Raw genomic sequence first — 23,322 nt, forward strand, 5'->3', positions numbered from 1 at the left:
TCGCCCCTGAGGTTATACATGCACTAATACAGGGTCAGGAAAAAAGGGGGGGGGGGTCTGTTTCAGGTCAGAGAGTTGCTTTTCTCAGTTTACCTAAGCTATTGTGTTTTATCCAGCTTACCATAAGTTTCATGAGGAAAGGAAGCACGTCTGAATCATCTGTACCATCCATAATCTTGAATGGAACCTGGCATATAGAAGCATCTGGCCATTTCATGTTGTTGGGTGTTTCTAGAACCTTTTGTGTGCTTGAGGTAGATGCAGCAAGGAGAGTCATTCAGATATGCCTCCAGTCACTCCTTCAGGTTGCTGCTTCCTCTCCCTGAACCCAGGGCTGCCTCTGCAGGCTCTACGTCTGGTCCATGTAAATGTATACAGTCTGACCAGCATGGTGGGAGAGGGGCTTGTGTCTTAAGATCTCAGTGTGATTATGGCATTGATTTCAGAATGCAGAATGATGTGTGTGTGTGTGTGTTGTACTGGGTTAATATGAAGTTAATTGGGCCACAAATGATGTATTTCTTAATTATTTGTATATTGCTTCATTATAGGAAAAGCAGTGGATTTCCAGGTTTATTTTGTTTTGCGTAGGTTTTGGTTGATTTAAATAGAGCAGGGAAAATCCTCTTTAGGCAGAGGAGCAATCACCTCATAAAACCACTTGAGCTGCTGAGGAAGAATCCTGGACAGCTATCTATTTTGCCCTCATTTTTGTGATGATTTGATCAAATTGGGACCCAGGCTTAGACTTATTGAATAAGATCCATTGGTCCCACTATTTCAAACTTTCATTCATTGGATGACTATTTACTAAGTCACTGGTATGTGTCAGACTGTGGTTGTCTGCTGGTGCTTGTATCCCAGGCATGGTGAAGGATGTCTAAGAGGTGCATTCTTAGTGGACATGGCAAAGTGTGATCTCACAAATTTTATTAATTGTCCACACAGTGGAGAATTCAAGGTTCTATTTTCAGACTTGTCAGAGAAGTAGATAGGCTTGTCATGAGAGTGGCAAGTAGTAATTTGTAACCTTCTGTTGGAGAGGAAAAGGCAGCAAGTCAGTGACAATGCTCGTATAATGGCGTCAACACTATGGTGTCATCTTCTAGGTGGAATCATATTGTCGACACTAACAAGTAGAGATAAAAGCAAATTGCAATTATAGTTAACACTTAAGTAGCACTTAGTATGTACCAGGCATTGTTTAAATTTTTTGCCTGTATTAGCTCAATATTTGCAATAACCCTATGAAGTAGGTTATATAATCATGGTCTATATCAGTTATTTTTAAAATACTTTAAAAAAGTTTAATTGTGATTAAAAACACATAACATAAAATTTAAAACACATCTTAACCATTTTTAAGTATAGAATTCAATGGTGTTAAGTACATTCACAACAGTACATTGTGCAACAGATCTCCTGAAATTTTTCATCTTGTAAAACTGACACTCTATACCCATTGAAAAACAACTGCCCATTTTTCCCTCCCTCCAGCCACTGGAAACCTCTATTATACTTTGTGTTTCTATGAGTTTGACTGGAAAATGTGAAATGATCCATGTTTTGGTTCACTGATTCTTTCTTCTGCTTGGTTGAGTCTGTTATTGATGTCCTCCATTAAATTCTTCAGGTCAGTCTATATTCTTCAGGCTAGGATTTCTGTTTGTTTGATTATTTCTCTTTCTTTGTTGAACTTCTCATTTTATTCATGCATTGTTTTCTTAATTTCATTTAATTGTGTGTTCTTATAGTTCGCTGACCATCTTTAAGAGGATCATTCTGAATTTTTTTTAGTTCATAGATCTCCATTTCTTTACATTCAGTTATTGGAGCTTTATTAGTTTCCTTTGGTAGTGTTATTTACCTAATTTTCATGACCTTGATTCTTTGAGTTGGTATCTGCACATTTGAGCAGGTAGTCTCCATTTCCATACTTTACAGGTTTGCTTTAGCAAGGAAAGACAGCTCAGCTCCATTGGGGTACCAGATGGGTCAACTGGCAGCATCTGTGGGCAGGTGGGGCTTCCTCCAAGTCTCTAGTCACTTCTGTGCTCTGAGGTCAGAGGGACTGTCCCTTGCTGGGCTCTTTGATTGGGCAGCGCTACAGGCTAGGATCTGGAATTGTTCATGTTTGAATGAGGTCTCAGGCTATGCTCCCTGACCAGATGGTACTATTGGCTAGATCCTGTGTTCATGCAACATTGTAGGCAAGGCTTTGTGATTGGGTGGGGCCTCGGCCTATGCCTTGTGATTCGGTGGGCCCACAGAGTGTGCTCCCAAATTGGGCTGGGTAACTGTTTGGTCTCCCTGATCAGATAGGACTGCAGGCTGTGCCCAGGATTGGGTGGGGTCACTGGCTCGGCTCCCTGGCAGGATAGGGCTGAAGGCTGTGTTCAGAAGTTGAGCAGTTCTGCAGGCTGAACTCTGCTAAGGGTGGGCTTGTAGGCTGGGTTCCCTGGCTGGGTGATACCAAGGACTGGGCTTTGAGGCTTCCTAGGGTCACTATTCAGGGTCCCTGGTTATATGGGGCCATGGTGAACTGTCAGGGGGAAAGGCTGCTGGCTTGGGTTCCTGCATAAACAGGGCTGTAGGATGGGCCTCAGGGATATCTGGGGTCTCTGGTTGGGTGGGGCTGGGGGCTGTACTCAGCAGTTGGGTGGAGCTGTGAATTTTCTTCCCTGCCTAGGTGGGATCATAGACTGGGCTCCATGGCAAATACAGCTCATTGGCTGGGTATTCAAATCAGACAGAACTGCCAACCAAGCTCCTCGACTAGACATAGCCACAGACTTGGCTCTGCCCTTGGCAGAATCCCCAGCAGGGATCTCTGCTCCAGTGCTGCTGCAAGTAGGAATGAGGTCCATTAATATCTGAGTGCTGGTTATCATAAGCCTCACCTCCCATCTCCATCTCCATCTGATCCATTACTGATTCCCCCAGTAATCCCCACGAGGCAAGACCTGAGTGGGACTATTAGGAAGTGTCGTGCAATGCTGGGGGAGCTGGATGTCCTCCTTAGGTTGTCTTTTTCCCACTGGAGAAACCATAGGCCCAAGGGGCTGTCTTGGTAAGGCACTGTGCTAGCCTTGTGGAGGGGGGTGTGGTCACTGTGGAGTTGCTCCTCTTGCCCATCTAATGTGGTGTGCTTTCGCTTCAGGTCCTGGTTCTGGGATTTTCACAATGGTGTCTTGTCTGTATGTAGGTGATTGTTGGTATTCTTGTCAGGGAGATTGAAGGTGGGGAGGATTTGCATTGCCATCTTGATGACATCACTCCTGAAATCCCTTTTTTTTCCAGAGAGCATTTTTGTGGCTTCTGCCAGTTCTCTGGGGATACTGCATACCTGAGACCTTTTTCTCTGTTCCAGGACTTTTTGAATTTGAATTGCAAACTCTGATGAATATCATTTGTGGTTCAAATTTTCAGAAGAAACTTTTTGTCTCTTCCTTTAGCTAGTGCCAAGGTTGACATAGGCAGCCCCTTTTAGTGTGAAGATTTGTTCTTCCTTCACTTTCACACTAAAGATTCAGGCCTTTGCTGCCTTTGTTTTATAAGAATGTTAATTCCCCATGTGGTCTAATCTTGGCATCAGTAATGATGCCACAATAAATAGTATGTTAAGAGTCAGATTTTGGGGCGCCTGGGTGGCTCAGTCAGTTGAGCATCTGACTTTGGCTCAGGTCATGATCTCACAGCTCGTGAGTTCAAGCCCTGCGTCGGGCTCTGTGCTGACAGCTCGGAGCCTGAAGCCTGCTTCGGATTCTGTGCCTCCCTCTCTCTGCCCCAACCCACTCGCATTCTGTCTCTGTCTCTCCCCAAAATAAATAAACATTAAATATATATATATAAGAGTCACTGAGATTTGGTATTATTACCCAAACTCATTTGGCATGGAACCCCATTTTTCCAAGCAATTTGCATATTGTCCTCAGAACAGATGCCATACAGAATCCACTTTGGGAAATTCTGGAATATATATCTCTATGGCAATGGTTGCAAAACCAGACATCACCCTGCTACTTATCCTGGTTCCATTGTTTTGGAGTCAGGAAGATGTATGGAGGACAAAATGATTCTAAGAATATTATCCCCATTGGAATAAACTATTTATATGTTTCTCCCTTTTAAAAACTTCCATTTTTTAAATTAACTCTAGTCTACTGGACAAAACAGCCTTCTTTTGTATGCTAAAATGGGGTGTTTACATTTAAACTTCTGTAGTCTTTTCCAGTATTCTTGGTTTTTTTCTGATTATAAAAATCATTACATGTGAATATATATCAACTTTTATATATTGGAGACCATACTCTTTGTATCTTTCTCATTCAAAAAAGAAACAAAAACAAAACAAAAAACCAAAACCTGGGGCACCTGGGTGGTTTAGTTGGTTGAGCATCTGGCTCTTGGTTTCAGCTTAGGTCATGATCTCATGGTTTCATGGGTTCAAGCCCAGCATTGGGCTCTGCTCACAGCATGGAGCTTGCTTAAGATTACTTCTCTCCCTCTGTCTCTGCCCCTCCCTCACTCATGCTGTCTCTCAAAATAAATAAACTTCAAAAAACAAACAAGAAGACTTATCACATTTTGAGAAACACTTCTGGTTTTACATTCTTTAAAAAAAATGTTATTTTTGTTAATGGCATTCTGAAACATGGACTTACTATAAATCATTTGACAATTCTGATTTATGAACATTTAAGTTGTTTCTATTTTAAGTTCAATAATTCACTCCTTCCCCATAGCTGTGAGTCACACAACAATGTCAAATTGCTAATAGGAGTATTTGTTTACCATCTTGGAAGAGAAAACATAATGATGAATAGGACAAGTATCCTACCCACCTGGAACTCATTTTCTCATCCAGGGAATAAAGAAATGGATGAATAGGTCCAACAGAAAACTATAATGGAAGTTAACATGAGAACATGGGAAAAGGAGAAATGTGTGAGGATCTGGCTTGGTAAATCTCAAGTGAGCCTATGAATATTTTCAAAATTCAGTGGAGGTCTGAAGGTGTTAAGTCTTGCTACCTGCGGGGATTTAGGGACTAGCTTGTATAAAGGTGTGAGTCAGTAGAGGAATAGGAGAAAAGCCCTTCCCTCATAACTGAACGCTTTCCAACTGACCTGAAGAGTAGTTGAATTTGAAATCTCTTTTCAATTTCTAAAATTCCATTTAAAACCAACTCATTTAGAAACACTTTAAAAACCACATGGCATTGGTGTGTGTGGGCATCTTAACAGTAGTATGTATAGCAAGACATGTCTTGTAGAAAAGGTGTCATGCCACTATGACGATGAGGCCTGTGCTGTTTCCCAGCCCCACCCGCATGTGTGTGCCCTGGTGTGCTAGCAATCTGGGGACTGGCTGTGAGGGTGACATGGATATGGAACTGGGAACGGTAGGGACTGTTGTCTTTACCATTCCCTGTCTTTCTCTAGAAGGTCCTGATTAGCAACAGTCTTAACTGAAAAATCTTTTGGCTTTTTTTCTTTGCCCTGTTTTCCCAAAGACAATATGCTGCAAATGAGGCAACTGAAAATAAAACAACATATTTGGGAGAGACACTAGTCTACAGAAAATGAGAATTTTTAAATAGGGGACATTTTTGCAATGATGCTTCTTTCCCCCAGTTGAAATCATGTAGTTGGCTCCAGGCTTCAAAGCCATGCATTGGGTGATACAGCTTTAGTAGCCCCTACACCTATTAGATAAACACTTCCAGTCTGTCAGTGAAAGCCATCTGAGATCTTCCCACCTCTGCCATCTCTCTCTTATGTGGCTTCAGTGGAATTGAAAGATCCACGGTGAAATGGAGCCAATAGTAATAAAAATTCAGGAGCCTGCCAGATTTCAGAATAGCAGGCATGAGTTTAGAGGCCCTTTCTTGGGAGGCCCGACCCCCAGTCGCTTGTCTGTCCAGTCCTGACAGGAGTGAGGCTCACACACACATCCTCTGACACACCAGTCTAGAGTCTTTGAATTTTCATTCATTTAACAAGAATAAACTGAGGGCCAGTTGAGGGCCAAGTGCTCTCCAAGGATACCAGAATGAACCAGAGGGATGCAGTTCCTACCCTTAGGGAACTTACAGTTTGGAAATGATTTTATTTTCATAAATGTGAAACTGATGTTGAATAACTCCATAGTCACTTTTGATGGAAAATTAGAATTTTTCTACAAGACTTTTTTTGAATTAAATTTGTCATGGATGAGCCACATCTTTGGGGCCAACCCTGTCTAATCCCAATATGATTCATAAGCACTTCAGTACTCCTTTCCCGCACCTCTCAATAGATTGCTTTGAAGTAAGCCACTCTGCAGCTGAAAACATCGATCAAATGTAAACAGATTGTGCTTTCTTAGACACAGTGTTGACTTCTAAAAACACCAGTTTAATTTCTTAATGAAGTGACATGTGCTCTTTCTTGACTACGTTGGCCTGTCTCTGGGGGCCTGGTGAATTTTATCCAAGATCTTATTCTCTGAAGATAGCTCCAAGAGATTCCCATCAATGTCCCATCCTGGTAGGTGGGCTGGGGCAGATGTGTAAGCCAATCCAGCTGTGGTGTGCAAAGCTCCAAGGGGCTGGGGGTGGGACCATTGATTGCCTGTTGGATGGTGGTAGCCTTAGGACATCTCAGATGGATGTTGATGTGATACAGGCTGGTTTGTACTTGGTTTGTGGACTTTCCCCTGGTTAATTTCAGTGCCTGCCTCTGTTGTGGTTGCTTTGGGACACATGGGGAAAGAATCTGCTTGGGAAGGACTACACTCCTTTCACTTGCCTTGCTGGGTGGACTTTCTTTGGGGAAACAGCTGGGACACAGAACAAAAAGTGTCTGTTTTGTTGAAATCTAGAATCTTTACTCTGTCAGGGAATGTTACAGATATTGAGTCCAGCCCCTCCTTTTACAGAGGAGGAGCCTGAGCCCTGCAAGATCTGAGGATCAGTGGTGTGTAAGGCTGGGACTGGACTCCACATCTTCTGACTCTCTCTTCAGTGTTCTCTCTACTCTGTTTGATAAGTGGGCTAATTGTCATAGACTTGGAAGAGAGAATGGCCATAAACTCTTTCCTTCAAAAAATGTTTTCACCGAACCCCTAGTCAGGCAAATTGTTTGCTTTATTTGATATCTAAAGGAGAAATATCTAACAACACTCAGTACAATGTGACTATGAAGAGAAAATCCGCTCTTATTGAGAGAGAGAGCTAATGTCTTGAGTGGTGTCTCCCAGAGCTTAGGCCCTTAGAAAGGGCTGACTGCCTTCTGGAATCATCTAGAAGCTTGAGGTAATTTTTTTTTTTTCTTTTGCCAGCAAACACTTCTACCAAACTGCCTCTGAGAGAGAATTTAAATATAATCTATCCTGGTGAGATTTCCAACAAAGTGTCTGGATCAGAGGAGTTTGGATAAAGGTCAGAGAAAACTCTAAACTGAATCACGGACCCTTTTTTAACAACATGCATTATCCCAATCTGTTATCAAAGCCTGTGTGGCTTTCATGGAATCCACTGTGGGCCTGTCTACACCACTTATATGAGTAACTTATTTTAAAAGCACCCTATACCTCAGGATTTTTAAGAAAGATGAACCATCCCCCACCAGGGACAGAACAAAAAATAAAAACCACCCCACCATTGGTTGAAGTCCTATTTAGGAAATTCACGTCTGCAACTATGCAACTACTGGCACCGGTACTCAAGGGGTGATATTATCTGATGATGATTTATCATTGTCAGTGAGATACAGAGCTGTGTATGTTTTTTTTTATTCTGCTGTGATATGGAAACAATTATCTTGTCAAATCAAGAAAAACTTTCGTTCTGTCAAACAATATAAGAAAACTCAAAAAATTTGAAAGTGAAATTTTAGAGTGCGACTAATCTCCAGGCTTTGATGACTTCATGGTTGTGGTTACCTGTGAGTCCATCTCAACCTGGCATGGTGGTTCCTTTCCCCTTTGCCTTCCAGATGTGCTCTGTGGAAAACCTGGGGAGGGGTGGGTGCTTAGGCTGGGGCCATTCTTCCTGGCTTCTGCTAGTGGGTTTCTGTTAATTACACAAATCAGTAACAGATGTGCTGAGACTGAGCACCTCATACTTATTCCTCAATGTGTTTTCTTTAAATGAAAAATATTTTTTAAGGCCAAAAAGAAAAATATCATTATATAGTTTTCCTCTACAACACACAGCAAAAGGCAGAGGGGAGGTACATGGTAGTCTATCCTGTCATTTGAACAAGGAGCTAAGCCAATGGTCTCAGAGTAGAAAGCCCTTGGTAGGTGTTTAAGAGCCTTATTAAGGTATATTTAAATGTGGTTTTCTATAAATTACAGATTGTGTATTCCTCAAGCTGTTAGATTGTAATTTGTAGCTGGAGTATTTTTACTCTATATAAAATGGTTGATAAGGTTGATAAATTGCTTCCACAAAGAAGGGAGCAAGGAGAAGCTTTCCTTAAGGAAAACAGGAAAGTTGGAAAAATGGAGAACTCTTATCTCCCCTTTTTTTTTTCTGATCTGTGAAGAGATACATGTTTCCAAACAGACTAGTGGTATCTCACAGAAGCATGGCTTTTATCTCTTATTCAGAGTATTGGACATGGGAAAAGAAAATTTGGAAGTAGAGGGCGGGTATGGCTGCCTCTAGGAGTCCAAGAGCCCTAGGACAGATACTTTTACACAGAACTTTTGTTTATAATTTGAGTCACCCAAAATCAGAGTGCTGCCGCCATTTGACTGGTCTAGTCTCAGACCAGAATGCTTCCCACATCAGAGGCTCCAAAGTAGCCATTTTCCCTCCTTTCTCTACTTCCTCCATCTCTTGGGGGCATCTGGGCAACCTACGTGTGTGAGCATGTGTGTTTGAGATGGAAGTGGTGGAGATAGGTGGTAGAGGGCTTGAGCATGTCTTGAAGGGGAGAAGCCCGGATGAGTTCCATGTGGGTTGTCATCTGGGCTAGTGTGTCCCACCCAGCTAGTCCTAGTCACCAGAGGGGGACTTAAAAACTTTCTGAGGTTATCTAAGGACCTTAAGGAGAAGAGGAACGTATTTACTAGGATAACTATTTAAGTAGTTAGAGATCTGTTACAAGAAGCGAAGAAGTCTATTGTAGAAGAAATACTGCTTGTGACTTTAATTTTTGTGGCAGCCCCTAAAGCCTAAACTGTGTTAAGCCAGTGCACATCACCCAGGAAGGTGTTGTTTTGTTTTGTTTTGTTTTAGTTTTTTTTTAATGTTTGTTTATTTTTGAGACAGAGTGTGAGCAGGGAAGGGGAAGAGAGAGAGGGAGACACAGAATCTGAAGTAGGCTCCAGGCTCCAAATCTGTCAGAATGGAGCCTGATGCAGGGTCAAACACATGAACCGTGAGATCATGACCTGAGCTGAAGTCACATGCCCAACCAACTGAGCCACCCAGGTACCCCTGGAAGGTGTTTTTATTTTTTTTTTAGGTGAATGACTCAGGTTAACACATTTTGGTAGAGCCTGAGGCAAAACTAGAGCTGAAGAGTGATTGATATAATTAAGTTTTCATAAGGAAGATGCTTATCAAGATAATTCATTTCCTTTAAATCTTGTCCTAATTTTCTATTGATTTCATTAATATAGTAGTTTATTATAAAAATAAATGTGGCTGTAGCAATAAAGAATTGTATTTTCATAATTATAATTAGTGGAGAAACATACCTTTTTCTTTATTCATTAAACCTACCACTCAAAGCTTGGAACCTTGAATGCTCCTCCCTCCTTCCCTTCTCCTTTCCTCCTCTTCCTCCCTTTCTCCTCCCCTCCCTCCTTTCCATATATGATAAAGGTGTTCACTAACTGAGCACTCTCTGTCAGGTGCTGCTGTACTGGCATTTGTTCATTTGGTTGAATATTAAAGGCCTCCCTCAAATCCCCACTTTATAACTTAGGAACCTAAGACTCAGAGAGACTGAGTATGTTACTGAAGGACACACAGTTCTGTTGTCTGATTCCAATGCCCTTACACTTAACACACCAGCATCCTTGTGTTGCATATTTGCCACGTGCCAGGCACTGATGTAGGTTCTTGGGCCCCCACAGATGAATAAATCCTATAACATGATCCCAAGGAGCTTTCAGCCTAGTAGGATGGGACTAGAAATCAGTGCATAGGGCCTCCTGTGTGGCTCAGTTGGTTGAGCATCAAACTCTTGATTTTGGCTCAGGTCATAATCCCAAGGTCGTGGGATCAAGCCCCACATCACTCAGTGTGGAGCCTGCTTGGGATTCTCTCTCTCTCTCTCTCTCTCTCTCTCTCTCTCTCTCCCTCCCTCTCTCCCCCTCTGCCCCTCTCCCCCACTTATACATGCCCTCTATCTCACATAAATAATTGCAAGTTGAATTATGAAGCAGTGAGATGTGTGTCATGGGACCACCAAGGAGTGGCCTGGAACCCAAGCCTAGAGGGTAGGAGTGGGCAGGGCTCAGAAAGGCTCCCTGGAAGATGTGTTCCTGGGCCAACCCTTCCAGATCAATCATAGTGAAGCAGTTGAGGAATAAGAAGATGGGCATCCTAGGAGGGAGGACATCAGGAGGAAAGTCACAGAGGTAAAGGGCTGGGCAGAAACACAAGCTGTGTGTAATGGTTAAGTCAGTGGGATTTGGGGCTTAAATTGATGTGCGGTGTTGGAGAGAAGGAGAAATAGCAGATTTTTGGCTGGGGCTCTGGGACGAATGTAGCAGTGTCAGAAACAGATACAGGGAACATAGGAAGAGGGCCTGGTTAAGGTGGTGTGAGAATGAGTTCAGGTCTGGACATACTGAGTTTGAGGAGCTGTGCCACATCCTTGGGTCAACATTTAGTGGCAAGTTAAATATGTAACGTTTCAAAAAGTTGTAATTAACTCAGCAAATATTTATAGAGACCTACCATTGACAATATTCTAGGCACTGGCGTTACAGATGTAAATAAGTCTCTGTTGCATGGAGATTATATCCTAGTGGGATAAAGACAGATAATAAAGAAGTAAATCAGTAAGAAAATTTCAGAATTGTCATTGAAAAAAGAATGGGGTCATGTAAAAAGTCTCATGGAGTTCAACCTGAGCGTTCAGAGGAAACTTTCATATGGATACTCTGGGGTTAAAGTATTCCAGGCAAAGGGCATAGCAAGTGCAAATCTCCTGAGGTAGGCAGGAATGAACCCAGTCCTAGAGAAAGGTAATCAGTGAAGCTGAGGCTGAGGGAGGGGAGGGGGTGTGGTGAGTGAGGCTGAAGAGGAAGGCAGCCATGGGATCAGGAAATGCTTTAGGCATCTGGGAAGAGTCTGGATTCCATCTCATGTGAAATGGGAAGCCATTGGAGGGTTTGGGCCTGGGTAAATGCTAACGTTATCATTTGAGATGACAAAAACCAGCATACGAATTGTATTTCTTGTATACTCTCAACCAAATAAAGCAGTGTGAGGAACCGGCCTTTAAGGAAACTTGCCAAAGGATACCATGGATAGAGAGAAGTGGCTTCATGTGGTGGTCAGTGTTGTGAAGGCTGAAGTCAGAGTCCCAGGGTAGGAACATGGTCCTGGCACTTGCTCTGCCAGCAGTTCTCAAACCTTTGTGATCTGAGGACTGGATCTATCAATATTCATCATATTAGAAATTAAAAAGGAGAAAACATTTAAACATTCCTTTTAATTCATTAAAAAAATGAACCTATGACATGTTTACCTAAATGACATATTTTAATGAAAAAAAAAAAAGATTGTATTTTCCAAAACAAAAAACAAGTTAGTGAGAAGAGTCATTTTTTATACTTCATTTCTTACTATTGGCACTGCAGGAGGCAGCTGGGTTCTCATATCTGCTTCTGTGTTCAGTTGGTTATGATATCACAAGTCATGTACACTCATGGGAGAATGACAGTGAAAATGAAATATACATAACTGCTTAGTATCATTGTGAAAATAGTCCTGACATGTGGATCTCCTAAAAGTTCCCTAGGCTACACTTTGAAAATCTTTGTGTTGGGGGATGACGTTGGACAGTCTCCTAACCTTGATGAGCCTTAGTTTCCCCATCTTTAAATTGAGGTCTGCTAATAGTACCAATCCCATAGGGTCATTGTGAGGACTTAACGAGTCAGTATATGTTGAACGCTTAAAATAGTGCCTGGTACATAGCAGGTGCTCAGTAAGTATCAGCTAATTTTATTTTTGTTACTGTGATTCTGAGTGGCAGTAAAAAATCTTCCAAGAAATTGCAAAAACTCATTTAAATTTTATTTTTACTGACCCTTCCCTTCCTGTCCTCTCTTGTTCCAATTATTAAATGAGGTTTCAAATCTGATTACCAGCTTGCAAATGCCACTGCCAAATAACTATAGGTTTTAATGCTAACCTGTTTGCAGTAATGATGGCACTTTGTGCCATAATTTCCCAGATTCTTTCTTTCTTCCTAATACCTGAAATCATCTCCTCTCAGCTAGTGGAAGCTGAATGGTGGAGGAGGTGGAGGAAGAGGTGATTTTACAGCATCAGTTTCTGCCTGGGGCTATAAGACTTCAGTTTGACTGCTTCTCCCCTCTTACATTTTCCACTGTAATCATAACATGAATTGATATATCGGGGAATGAAATTCAGATGTCATCATCAAATAGTTGATTTGTGTCAGGGTTTTTGTTTTGTTGTTGTTGTTGTTTGTTTGTTTCTTGATAGGGGCAAGCAAAATTGTCAATCTTGGTTTCACAATGGAATTACCTGGGAAATTTTTTTAAAACTACCAATGCCTAGATCATCCCACCCCTCAAAGACAGTGAATGAACTGGCCTGGGGTGTGATATGGGCATCAGGATTTTTAAAATCCTCCCAGTGTCCAAAGTATCACCAGGTAATGACTAAAACAAAAGGCCACATATTTCCTTTTTTATGGTAAAATATAATGAATCCGCAGAGTGTGTAATACTCAAATGACAGCTTAACAAATTGTTGTAGGATGAACACCCATGTAGCCATCATCCATTTCAAGAAACAGAACTTTGCCAAACCTCCAAGGCTCCCCTTGCTTTTTCTCAGTTATACTCTTTTTTCAACTCTTTAGAGATAACCATTACCTTGACATTTTATCATCACTTTGTTGCTTTGTTTTAAAATTTTCCCATATGAGCATGAATCCTTAAACAATACAGAGTAGACTGACACATTTTTGAATTTTATTAATATGGAACCATACTTTGGCTGGCTTCTTTTGCTCAACCTTCTGTATTTTTAAAATTCATTTGTATTTTTTTAAGCTTATTTATTTATTTTGAGAGAGAGTGCGCGTGCGCACCAGAGAGATTCCTAAGCAGGCTCCACATTGTCAGCATGGAGCCTGACATAGGGCTCAAACCCACAAACTGTGAGATTATGACCTGAGCTGAAACCTGAGCTGACGCTTAACCAACTGAGCCATCCAGGTGCCCCTTGTGGTGTGTGTGTGTGTGTGTGTGTGTGTGTGTGTGTGTGAGAGAGAGAGAGAGAGAGAGAGATAGGTGTAGTTCCTTGCTTTTCACTATTCTATAGTATTCCATTATATCAACATACCACGATGTCTTTCTCCATTCCACTCCTGATGAATGTTTTGGTTGTTTCTGGTTTGGGGCTATTATGACCCGCGCTGCTATGAGCATTTTCTTGTCTCTCCTGGTACACGAAGACAGATATTCTGAACGTGTATCTAGAAGTAGAATTGTTGCTCATCCGAAGAAAGCGAAGAGAGGCCAAGCAACAGTTCTGGTGGACTTTCAGGGTAGATAGGAGTTGGTGTGTGGGACCCTGTTAACATTCCCGCTCTGGGCTGGGTGCCTGGAAGTGTGTACTGCTCTGAGCCACAGGCCCTGGGAGTGTTGATGGTCTGTCTATAGGAGGCAGCTGAGAAGCTCATCATCATTTGTTTCTGGTTGTTGCCTAGGACTAGAAGGACAAGTTTCATGCCCATCAAGGGTAGAGATCTTCATGAAACACATTGCACTCTGGTCTGGGACCCAAGAGAAGCCTCTTGACAATAGGGTCACAGGCTGCCCTATGACAGGACAGCTGGCTGGTCCCCCAAACATCAAGCCTTCTATCCTCAGCATCTGCTAGAAGGAAACAAACAGTCTCTGGAGAAAGAGAACATTTTCCTAGACCTTAAAGTAGTTCTTAAGTTCTGATTCTCTCCCTGATCTTAACAGGCAGTTTCCTTCTGTATTGTTAGTTCATTGATGCTTTGATAGAGATGTGCTTTGCTTTCTTTTTTCTCAACTTTTTTTCATTATCTTCAGTGGGCAGTTTGTTATAAATCAATTGTATGGCACATGCCCTCATCCTATACGAACACTGAACACCGTAAACCCAGGCTTGTTTCGGAGACCTCTGCTAAAATACCCTGAGGGTTAGGGTATTGATGATGAGCTAGCTCTTCCATTTTTTTCTCCAGGGAATGATGATGAGCTAGCTCTTCCATTCTTTTCTCATGGTTGTCTGAAGCTCTGGGCTACTGCCCTGCCATTCTGCAGGTTTTCTTTTGCCACATTGAGTCTGCGATCCTCCAGATGGCTGTTGGTGTTCTGTGTTACTTTGCTCCAAGCGTGGACATAGGCTGGGGTATGCTAGAACTGGTCCATATTGGTTCATAAAGATAATTGTTTAGTTTTGAGAAATTATGTGAGCCAGTGTTTAAACACAGCTATTACTAAAAATTGAATTATATAAACTTAACAGAGGACCATGGGGGAAGGGAAGGGGAAAAAAAGAGTTTCAGAGAGGGAGCTAAACCTAAGAGACTCTTGAATGCAGAGAACAAACTGAGGGTTGATGGGAGGAGTGGGAGAGGTGGGAAATGGGTTATGGGCGTTGAGGAGGGCACTGTTGGGATGAGCACTGGGTGTTATAAGCCGCAAATCACAGGAATCTACCCTCCAAACCAAGAGCAAACTATACACTGTATGTTAGCTAACTTGATGGTAAATTTTAAAAATAAATAAATAAATAATATTGAAACAAAGCTTATCAATCCTCAAAACTCATCACTTTCTAATCATTTTACCATGTTTTACTATTTATGCAGCTGAGGTTATTTATGTCTATCGGATATATATGATGGAAGTGATATCACTGCATAAAGAGCCATGGGAGAAATATTTACACCATGGAAATTGGCAAATGCTCCACATTGGGCCTTTTTTTTTTTTTTTTTTTAAGAGCCTGTTGTTAAATACTTAATATATTTACTAGACATAGGACACCTTTTCAAATCCTTACAGCAGAGTTCAGACAGACTCAAAGAATACAGTTTAACAGGACTCAAAGGATTATGAAAGTAAATGATCGATTAGAGAACTTAATAACTGGTAATTAGAAGTGGCCATTCTGAGTCATAACCCTATTCTTGTTGATAGCAGTCCCCAGTGATGCTGTCTCATCTAAATCCTGTATTGGCTATTTATTGGTGGTAGAATTCAACTTTTCTGCCTATTTTTGACCTAACCTCAAAAAGAATGATGTTGAACAGATCTTTCCTACATGGATTCCAGGCCTCAACTCTGAGACACACAAAGAATAAAACAGTTTCTTTCCTCTCTCATCTACCCCACTCCTCGTTTTCTCTTTTCTGTTCTCATTTTTCTTCCTGCCCTGACATTGAACTCTCTCCATGATGATTGACAGCAGGAATGTCCATGTTCCTTACATCTTCCCACAGGGCTAACCTTGCTCAGAAAACAGTAATCAATATATTTCAGTGTCTGGTTTATTCAGTGTTGAATAAAGCCACCTGTGGAACTTCAGCAAAATAGTCCAGGTTGAGATTTGGCCTTTGAAAATTGGCCTTCATTTCTCCTTCTCTTGAATAAATATACACCCATCTCAAGAATAAACAATGACGCTAAGATAGGGTAGTCCAAATCCATATTTAGCAGTAAAGAAACCAAAATATTCTCTCTTTGGTATAATCTACACACACAGGACATAACTTAATGGATTGCCTTATTTACATAACTATATGGAAACTACCTTTAGGTCCTCTGTCCAGAACATTGCATTTAAGATTCCTCATTGCTTTCTGAACTCCCCTAAGAAGAACATGTACTTTAGAATATATTCAAAACTCAGTACTTCTCCCTGCTGGTCACCTGACTTCCCTCTTTCATCTGGCTTCTGCAGTAGTCTCCTAACTGGTTTCTCAGCTTCTACCACTGCCCCTCTTCAGTCTGTTCTCAGCTCAGCATCCAGAGTGATTCTGTTAAAATATAAATTAGATCAGGTTGTCCCTTTGCTCAAAATTCTCTAATGTCTTCCCATTTCACTTAGGGAATAAGCCATAGTTACCTACATAGGATCCAATTCCTTCTTTCTTTGACATCCATTATTCTCCCTATAGGTCACTCACTCTTCTCTATCCAATTGGACTGCCTTGCTGTCCTCTGAACAGATGCTATCTTTCCTTGGGGATTTCTCCTGGGATCTACTTGTAGTATGGAATGCTCCTGTCCCAGAAAGCTGCATAATTCGATCCCTTATTTCATTCAGATCTTTTCTCAGTGTCACTTCTTAGTGACATTTTTTTGCCAGTCACCTTATTACAATTACAACCCTCCCTATCTACCTTTCCTATCTGCCTTTCTTCTCTAGTATTTATCACTTGTATATATGTATATGTAGCTTGTTTATTGCTTGTTTTCTGCCACCCTTAGAATGCAAATTTTATGAAGAATTTGTGTCTGATTATAGCATGTTGAATTACCATTGCCTAAAACCTAGCACCTGGAACAAAATAGATTTTTGATAAATATTGAGTGAATGGATGGATGAATGTATGATAGAGTGGTAGAACAGACATTGGTTAGGAGCTGGAGACCTAGGTTTCGGTTTTGCCTTTTCCAGTGATAAGCTCTACAATACTTACTACATTTTGTTTCTACATGTCTGTGTAGTTCTCAACAAAATGGGAATACAACAACAGTTTCACATGCCTCACCAATTTTCAGTGAGGCACATGCAAGGAAGTACTCTGTACAAGTGTATGGGGTATTTTATTTGTCTAACTCGTTTATACCCAGTATACTGAGCAGCTAGCTCCATGCCCACTTTATTTTAAACCACTCCCAAGAAAAAACTCTCCATTTGAACACAGGGTAGGGCTGACACATTCATTTCTGCATCTCCCTCTGAATATTTTAGTGGGTCCTTTACTTATCACTTAGATCAGATCATTAGATTTACTCTAAAAGCCACTGAGGGGGCACCTGGGTGGCTCAGTCGGGTGAGTGTCTGACTTCAGCTCAGGTCATGATCTCACGGTTCATGAGTTTGAGCCCCGTGTCCAGCTCTGTGCTCATAGCTCAGAGCCTGTTTCAGATTCTGTGTCTCCCTCTCACACTCTGTGTCTTTCTCTCAAAAATAAATAAACGTTAAAAAAAATTTTTTTTAAATAAAAGCCATTGAGAACCTGAAGAATTCAATAGCTCCCCACAGGGCCAGGGCCTTCTATGTGTCTAGTGGTGTCTTGTGTGTTCTGCATATGTGATCTCCTTTCGTCTCCATGGTAGCTGTGCAAGGAGAGCGTGGCTTTATTTTAAAGATGAAGAAGTTGAAGTTTAGAGGGATCTAGTATCCTACTGAGACAGCAGGGGAGAACTCATGTCTGTCTGTTGCTAATATCTAACTCTCATGCATCTCAGGAGATTGAGATATTTAATCCAAGAGCCTAAAAGTGAATATTCTTCTGTGAATGGTGTTTCTCACTGACATGTTATTTCTTTTTAGACCGTTTACGACCAGTGGTTCATTACCCTTTTTAACATTGTTTACACATCACTTCCTGTTTTAGCCATGGGGATTTTTGACCAGGTATGTATTTTTTTCTGTCTTTATAACTTATTTTACTCTTTTGATGCTTTTTAGTTGTTTCTAGATTCTAAGTAGAAAACACAAGTCATGGAAAGTCCTAGAATTTCAGTTGTTTGAACACATGTTGCGTGGATCAGAAACCCTTCCAGATCCCCCACATCTCCCAAACGGTCCTGTGATCAAAGTTTGGCTACTCTTTTCTTTGAGACTCACACCCCACATTATTGCTTTAAAGGCTCTGAGACATCCTACATGAAATGGCCTCTAATTTTATGTTGGTCCAGCATTTCCCAGGTTTATAGGACTTTACTTCTATTTATTTATTTTTCATATAGCACCTATTAATATGCCTCAGAACTAGTGCCTTGTGGTTCACATGCTGGGAAATGCTACATTAGCCTCCGAATGCAGAGAACCACATAGTGATAGAAAATCATGGAACCTGCTGGATTGCAGACGGCCAGCATCTGTGGTGAGATTTCCTTGGCCAGCACAGCCCAGAACAGGAACTAGAGGTCAGTGGAATACCCTGCCAATGGGAGAGGAAGACATGAAGCCCCACAGCCATGGAAAGAAGGGACATAGTCTTTTTTTCTAGCTCAAATTGCTTGAGAGGAGAGGGAATCAATTACAAAAATGGTGGATCCTTGTCATACTCATTGCCTTGGAAGGTACTTCCTGGAAGGGAGAAGTCTGGCTGCCTATGAGGAAGTGGAAGGCTAGCCAGAGGAGTTTCCATGGCACAATTAGAATGTATTATTTAAAAAAAAAAATTATTTTGGAAGTATATTTGAAGAGACCAGATTTTCTCCAGGCTGCTGTTAGACCCGTTTGCTAGGCCTCATTTTTCTGGCTCAAAGCTGTCTATTTCAAAATATAAATTGTCACATTGTGAGCTCACTCCACCCTCCCATTCTGTGCCTTTGTAGTTAGTTGTCTCACTTCTTGTATGTAAAAAGGGCAGTTTGTGAACAACATATTTTGTGGAATTCTATAAAAACATAACGAACTCCTAAAGACCTTAGATGTAAAGGATTAAGCACATTCATTTCCAAGTGCCTGTGTTTACAAGCGTTTCTTTTCCCAGTGCTTTGTAGCTGCCCAGAATGTGGAATAAAATAATAAAAATAAAGCAGTTTCTGGGAAAAGATGGTTATTGTGCAATTCTAAAAAAAATATAATAAGGCCCCTTATTGCCATCAAGTTAAGTGTCTGCCCCTCTCCTTTCTTACTTTGTCAACTTTGGCCCCTACATAGATCACAGGATCATGAAATGTTATGCTGTAAGGCCTCCGTGATCACCTATGATCTGCTCATTTTATAAGGAGGAAACCAAGGCTCAAGTCGCTGCCCTAAAGCCAGACAGCCGGTGTGTGACAGAACTCAGCCTAGTGCCAGGCCACCTGAGTCTGAGATTGCTATGCTATTATTATCGTATAACATTATTTTATTTGTTATTATTTATAGAAGCATCTGTTTTTTGTTTTCGTTTTTTTTTTTTATTACTTATGGTGTGGCAGTAACAGTGCTGAATACATGAATTTAATCATGACAGTGGTCCTGTGAGGGAGGTGCTATTGTTTGCATGTCTGGAGATCAGGAAACTGAGGCTCAGACAGGTTAATAATGGGTGTAAGATTATATACCTGCTAAGCAGCAGAACTAGGGTTTGAACTCAGGGTTTTCTGGTTTCAAAGCCTCTGAATGTCATTTCACCAGTCACTGGACTAGAGAAGGAAGTACCAGCAGCATTTCAAAATGGGACCTCCTAAAGAGAATATGTCAGTATTCATCATAGAACCCCATTCAACAAGGCTGGGGCTATCCCACAAGCAGGGAGGGGAACCTGGTCTGCCCCCAGAGTTCATGCCTATGTTGCTCCCATTTTGGGTGCTTCTCCTCTACTCATGGTCCTCTGATGGCCCCGGTGGTCAGGCCTTGCCATCCTTTTTGGTTTGGGCATTTGGCTTTAGTGCTCACTGGTCATCAGCATTACTTTGGAGCTGGTTGGAAATGCTGTCTCAGGCCCTACCCCCAACCTATTGAATCATCATTTGCTCCCCAGATGATTTATGTGCATATTAAGTTTGAGAAGCACTGTTTTAATTTCTCCCAAGATACTTTTGGGGCCACACATACCTTCTCATTCTGTCTACATTATTTCTGTCAAATAGCTGGTGTTGGAATCCTCACTGTGTAGAACACTCAGCTCTTCAGGCTCAGTTTCCTCCCCACTCCCCCACCTTCCCCCAATCCCCCTTTCCCTGTTTCCCTTCTGCTCTTCCTCCTGTCACACAGTTGGGGACTCAGATTGGCCAGGTCCTACTCTGCGGCTCTCTGCTGCCATCTCCTGGTCACTACCACTCACTGACTTGGCAATTAACCCCTGAGCCCCATTGGCTGCAAGAGCATTCTGGGAGTGAGTGTGGCTGTAGGAAAGCAGAGAAAAGAAACTTTAGTCTGAAGCTAAGGATCTAGGTGCAAGTCAAGTTCTGGCTGTGCAATAAGAGCTATATGATCTCTCATGACTCTCGGAGACTCAAATTCCTCTTGTGTAAAATAGGGATCATTTTATTATCTTCTGCATTATTGTGGGAATGAAAGCAAGCTAATTAATAGTGTTTATTAGGGTATGCTTAGACTTGCACTTGCCATTTCCTGAGATGGCAAATTCAGGGCCTCCCTGGCTTCTCAAGCCTCCTCCACTGAAGTAACACTTTATTGACAGGATGTGGATGACCAGAACAGCATGGACTATCCCCAGCTCTATGAACCTGGACAGCTCAATCTGCTGTTTAACAAGCGTAAATTTTTTATCTGCATGGCACATGGCATCTACACCTCATTGGCCCTTTTCTTCATACCCTATGGAGCCTTTTACAATGTGGCCGGAGATGATGGGCAGCACGTTGCTGACTACCAGTCTTTTGCAGTTACCATGGCTACATCGTTGGTCATTGTGGTCAGTGTGCAGGTAACCCTGTTGCTGAAAATAACTTGATGGCTTTACAACTTTTAAAATCCATTTTCATTATTGACTCATTTTGTCTACTTGTTGGGGGGGAAAAATAATCCTAAAGGAATCCCGGAGTTTCTTTTTAACTATGCATCTTGAGATGAAAACAGAAAGCTGTAACATAAATAACCAGATGTGGGAGATTAGCATTAGGTGTCTATAATCTCTCTGTTAGTAAAGACCTCACAATTAATCACTTCTTAGGGCTGAGCATTGTATGTATGCATACATGATTATACTACTGCTTCCTTCTTGTGTTTGAAAAAGGAAAGTTTTCCAACAATAACAGAGAGAAACTTTCCCATGATTTCTATAAGCTTAATAACTTCCAGGTTTTAAAGTGAAACTTAAAATTTATTTGGCAATACATATCTATGAAATTATTTGAGAGGTTCAGTGTTATATTTTGGCATATCTGAACCTAAACTCAGAGAAGCTCTTCGGGTAGGGATGATTTTTAATAATCCATTAACTTTCACTGGGCATCTTGAGTTTGTGTCTATTTCCTTTTTAATGCAAATGGTGGACAATACCATTCACTACTGAGTTAGAGTTCACAGAAGTTCATTCCTATTCATTAAAATCTGTACCTCTGGGTGGATACAGCAAGCAATGTGACCTGTTGTATTTTTTGTTTGTTTGTTTTCTTTTTTTAAGGAGCAAATATCAGTCAAGGACTTGGTTTTTAGAGTTTAAATTGCCTTTGGGCAGTCCTTTGTCTATCCTATAAACAATCTTTTTTTTTTTTTTTTTACAAATCTTAGCTGCTCATTTTCAACAAAGAATCTCATTAAACCCCAGACTTTCTCTTCACAACTTAAAAATAAACATTTATTGTGTTAAATGAACCAAATGCAAACATATTGCTTTTAAAGGATGTCTCTGCCATTCCTTGGTCCAAGTGAGTATCATGAAATCTATACCAAAGCGATCTAACACTTGACATCTTGAGAGTTCAAAATTCAGAGACAGGCAGTATCCAAAAGCAGAACCAGATTTCTCCACTCAAAAGGAGTTCTGTTTGTCTGTCTCACAACTAAATAAAGCATGCTGTTGCTTTGCAAATCTTCCGTGTCTAGGTCAGTTCTGTGGTAGAGAGGGAAATAATGGAGTGATTTGGAAGCATCTGACGTAGTTAAGACATTGATCATGACAGTCCATTACTGGGGCAAGGTGTATATCACCTCACAAGGAGCTGTTGCTCCATTGTTTCTTATAGCTCTTGCTACCGTACTGGACACTCCAACCTGTTCTGTTGCATTTTGATCATTGAGCAGGCTCTATGTATACTTTTATGTTTCCAGCCTAGAGACATAGGTGATCTACTCCTTGCCGTGAGGGCACATTTCCAGTTCTCTGGATTCTCCTTCTGATGGGGAGGACAGTTGTGGAACATCTTTTTAGTGGTAACAGCTTATTCACCAGGTCAGGCTTGTTACTTGGTGCTCCAAAAGATGATTTTAAAGGTAGTAACTGAGATAAAAGGCCAGTATCTAAAGTAAAAAGCAAATGAGAAATATTCTTCAAACTGTCATTAACATTATCTGCTATGTAAGTAAGGATAAAAAAAATTACCTGGAAAATTCACTGTAGATATGATAGGCATTTCATGTTTAGTGAAGTTGTTTTTCATAATGAATTCTACAATTTTTGGTTAATGTTATCTTTTTAATTAAATAAAGCCTTTTGATAGTTGTACATATCTTTTTCTTTTTCCTTTTGCCCCTCCATAATTTTTTTTCTTATATGCTATTATAGCAATGTGTTTTTGTTTTTTTTTTTAATTTTTTTTTCAACGTTTATTTATTTTTTGGGGGACAGAGAGAGACAGAGCATGAACGGGGGAGGGGCAGAGAGAGAGGGAGACACAGAATCGGAAACAGGCTCCAGGCTCTGAGCCATCAGCCCAGAGCCCGACGCGGGGCTCGAACTCACGGACCGCGAGATCCTGACCTGGCTGAAGTCGGACGCTTAACCGACTGCACCACCCAGGCGCCCCATAGCAATGTGTTTTTATATTAACTTTAGATTTAGAAGCTCTTTTCCCTGTAAAATTCATAGTTTCTGTTGGGTATCACAGTTACCTTTCTCCTTTTTCACAAATTTGGAGGCCACGGAAACAATTATATTTTAAAAACTTTTTTTTATTCACAAAAAAGAATTTTATGTTCCATCTTTTGGAGTTTTAAAAATAAATTATTCAAAATTACTTAGCTTTGATATCAGGGCTTTATAAAAATGATACCCTTGCTTCCTCAGAGGGGCTTCTTCCTTAGGACTCAAAGTAACCACTGGTCCCTCATTCAAGATGTTATGGGTGGGGCTATCCAGGTCTTTTTGATTCAGGCCTATGGGCCAATTGTCTCTCCAAGATTGATTTTCTGCCTTCTGGCTCCTGAAGGGTAACCATGGCCTAACCCACCTAGCCTTTAATGTTAACATTGCCATCTTATATAACCATTTGTGC

At 41.1% G+C, this 23,322-nt stretch overlaps 1 protein-coding gene across 7 annotated transcripts in view; it reads left to right on the top strand.

Annotated features, from left to right (window-relative positions):
• The window catches only part of ATP8B4 (ATPase phospholipid transporting 8B4 (putative)), a 264,094-nt gene that overhangs the window by 226,928 nt on the left and 13,844 nt on the right, over positions 1 to 23,322 (top strand). For all 7 annotated transcript variants that reach the window (XM_045449777.1, XM_045449779.1, XM_045449780.1 and 4 more), the window contains 2 exons: positions 17,756 to 17,839; positions 20,568 to 20,813. In XM_045449777.1, the coding sequence (XP_045305733.1) occupies positions 17,756 to 17,839; positions 20,568 to 20,813 (330 nt within the window). The remainder of the gene's footprint in view (positions 1 to 17,755; positions 17,840 to 20,567; positions 20,814 to 23,322) is intronic.

This window comes from Leopardus geoffroyi, chromosome B3 (genome assembly GCF_018350155.1).
Source record: "Leopardus geoffroyi isolate Oge1 chromosome B3, O.geoffroyi_Oge1_pat1.0, whole genome shotgun sequence".
NCBI lineage: Eukaryota > Metazoa > Chordata > Mammalia > Carnivora > Felidae > Leopardus > Leopardus geoffroyi.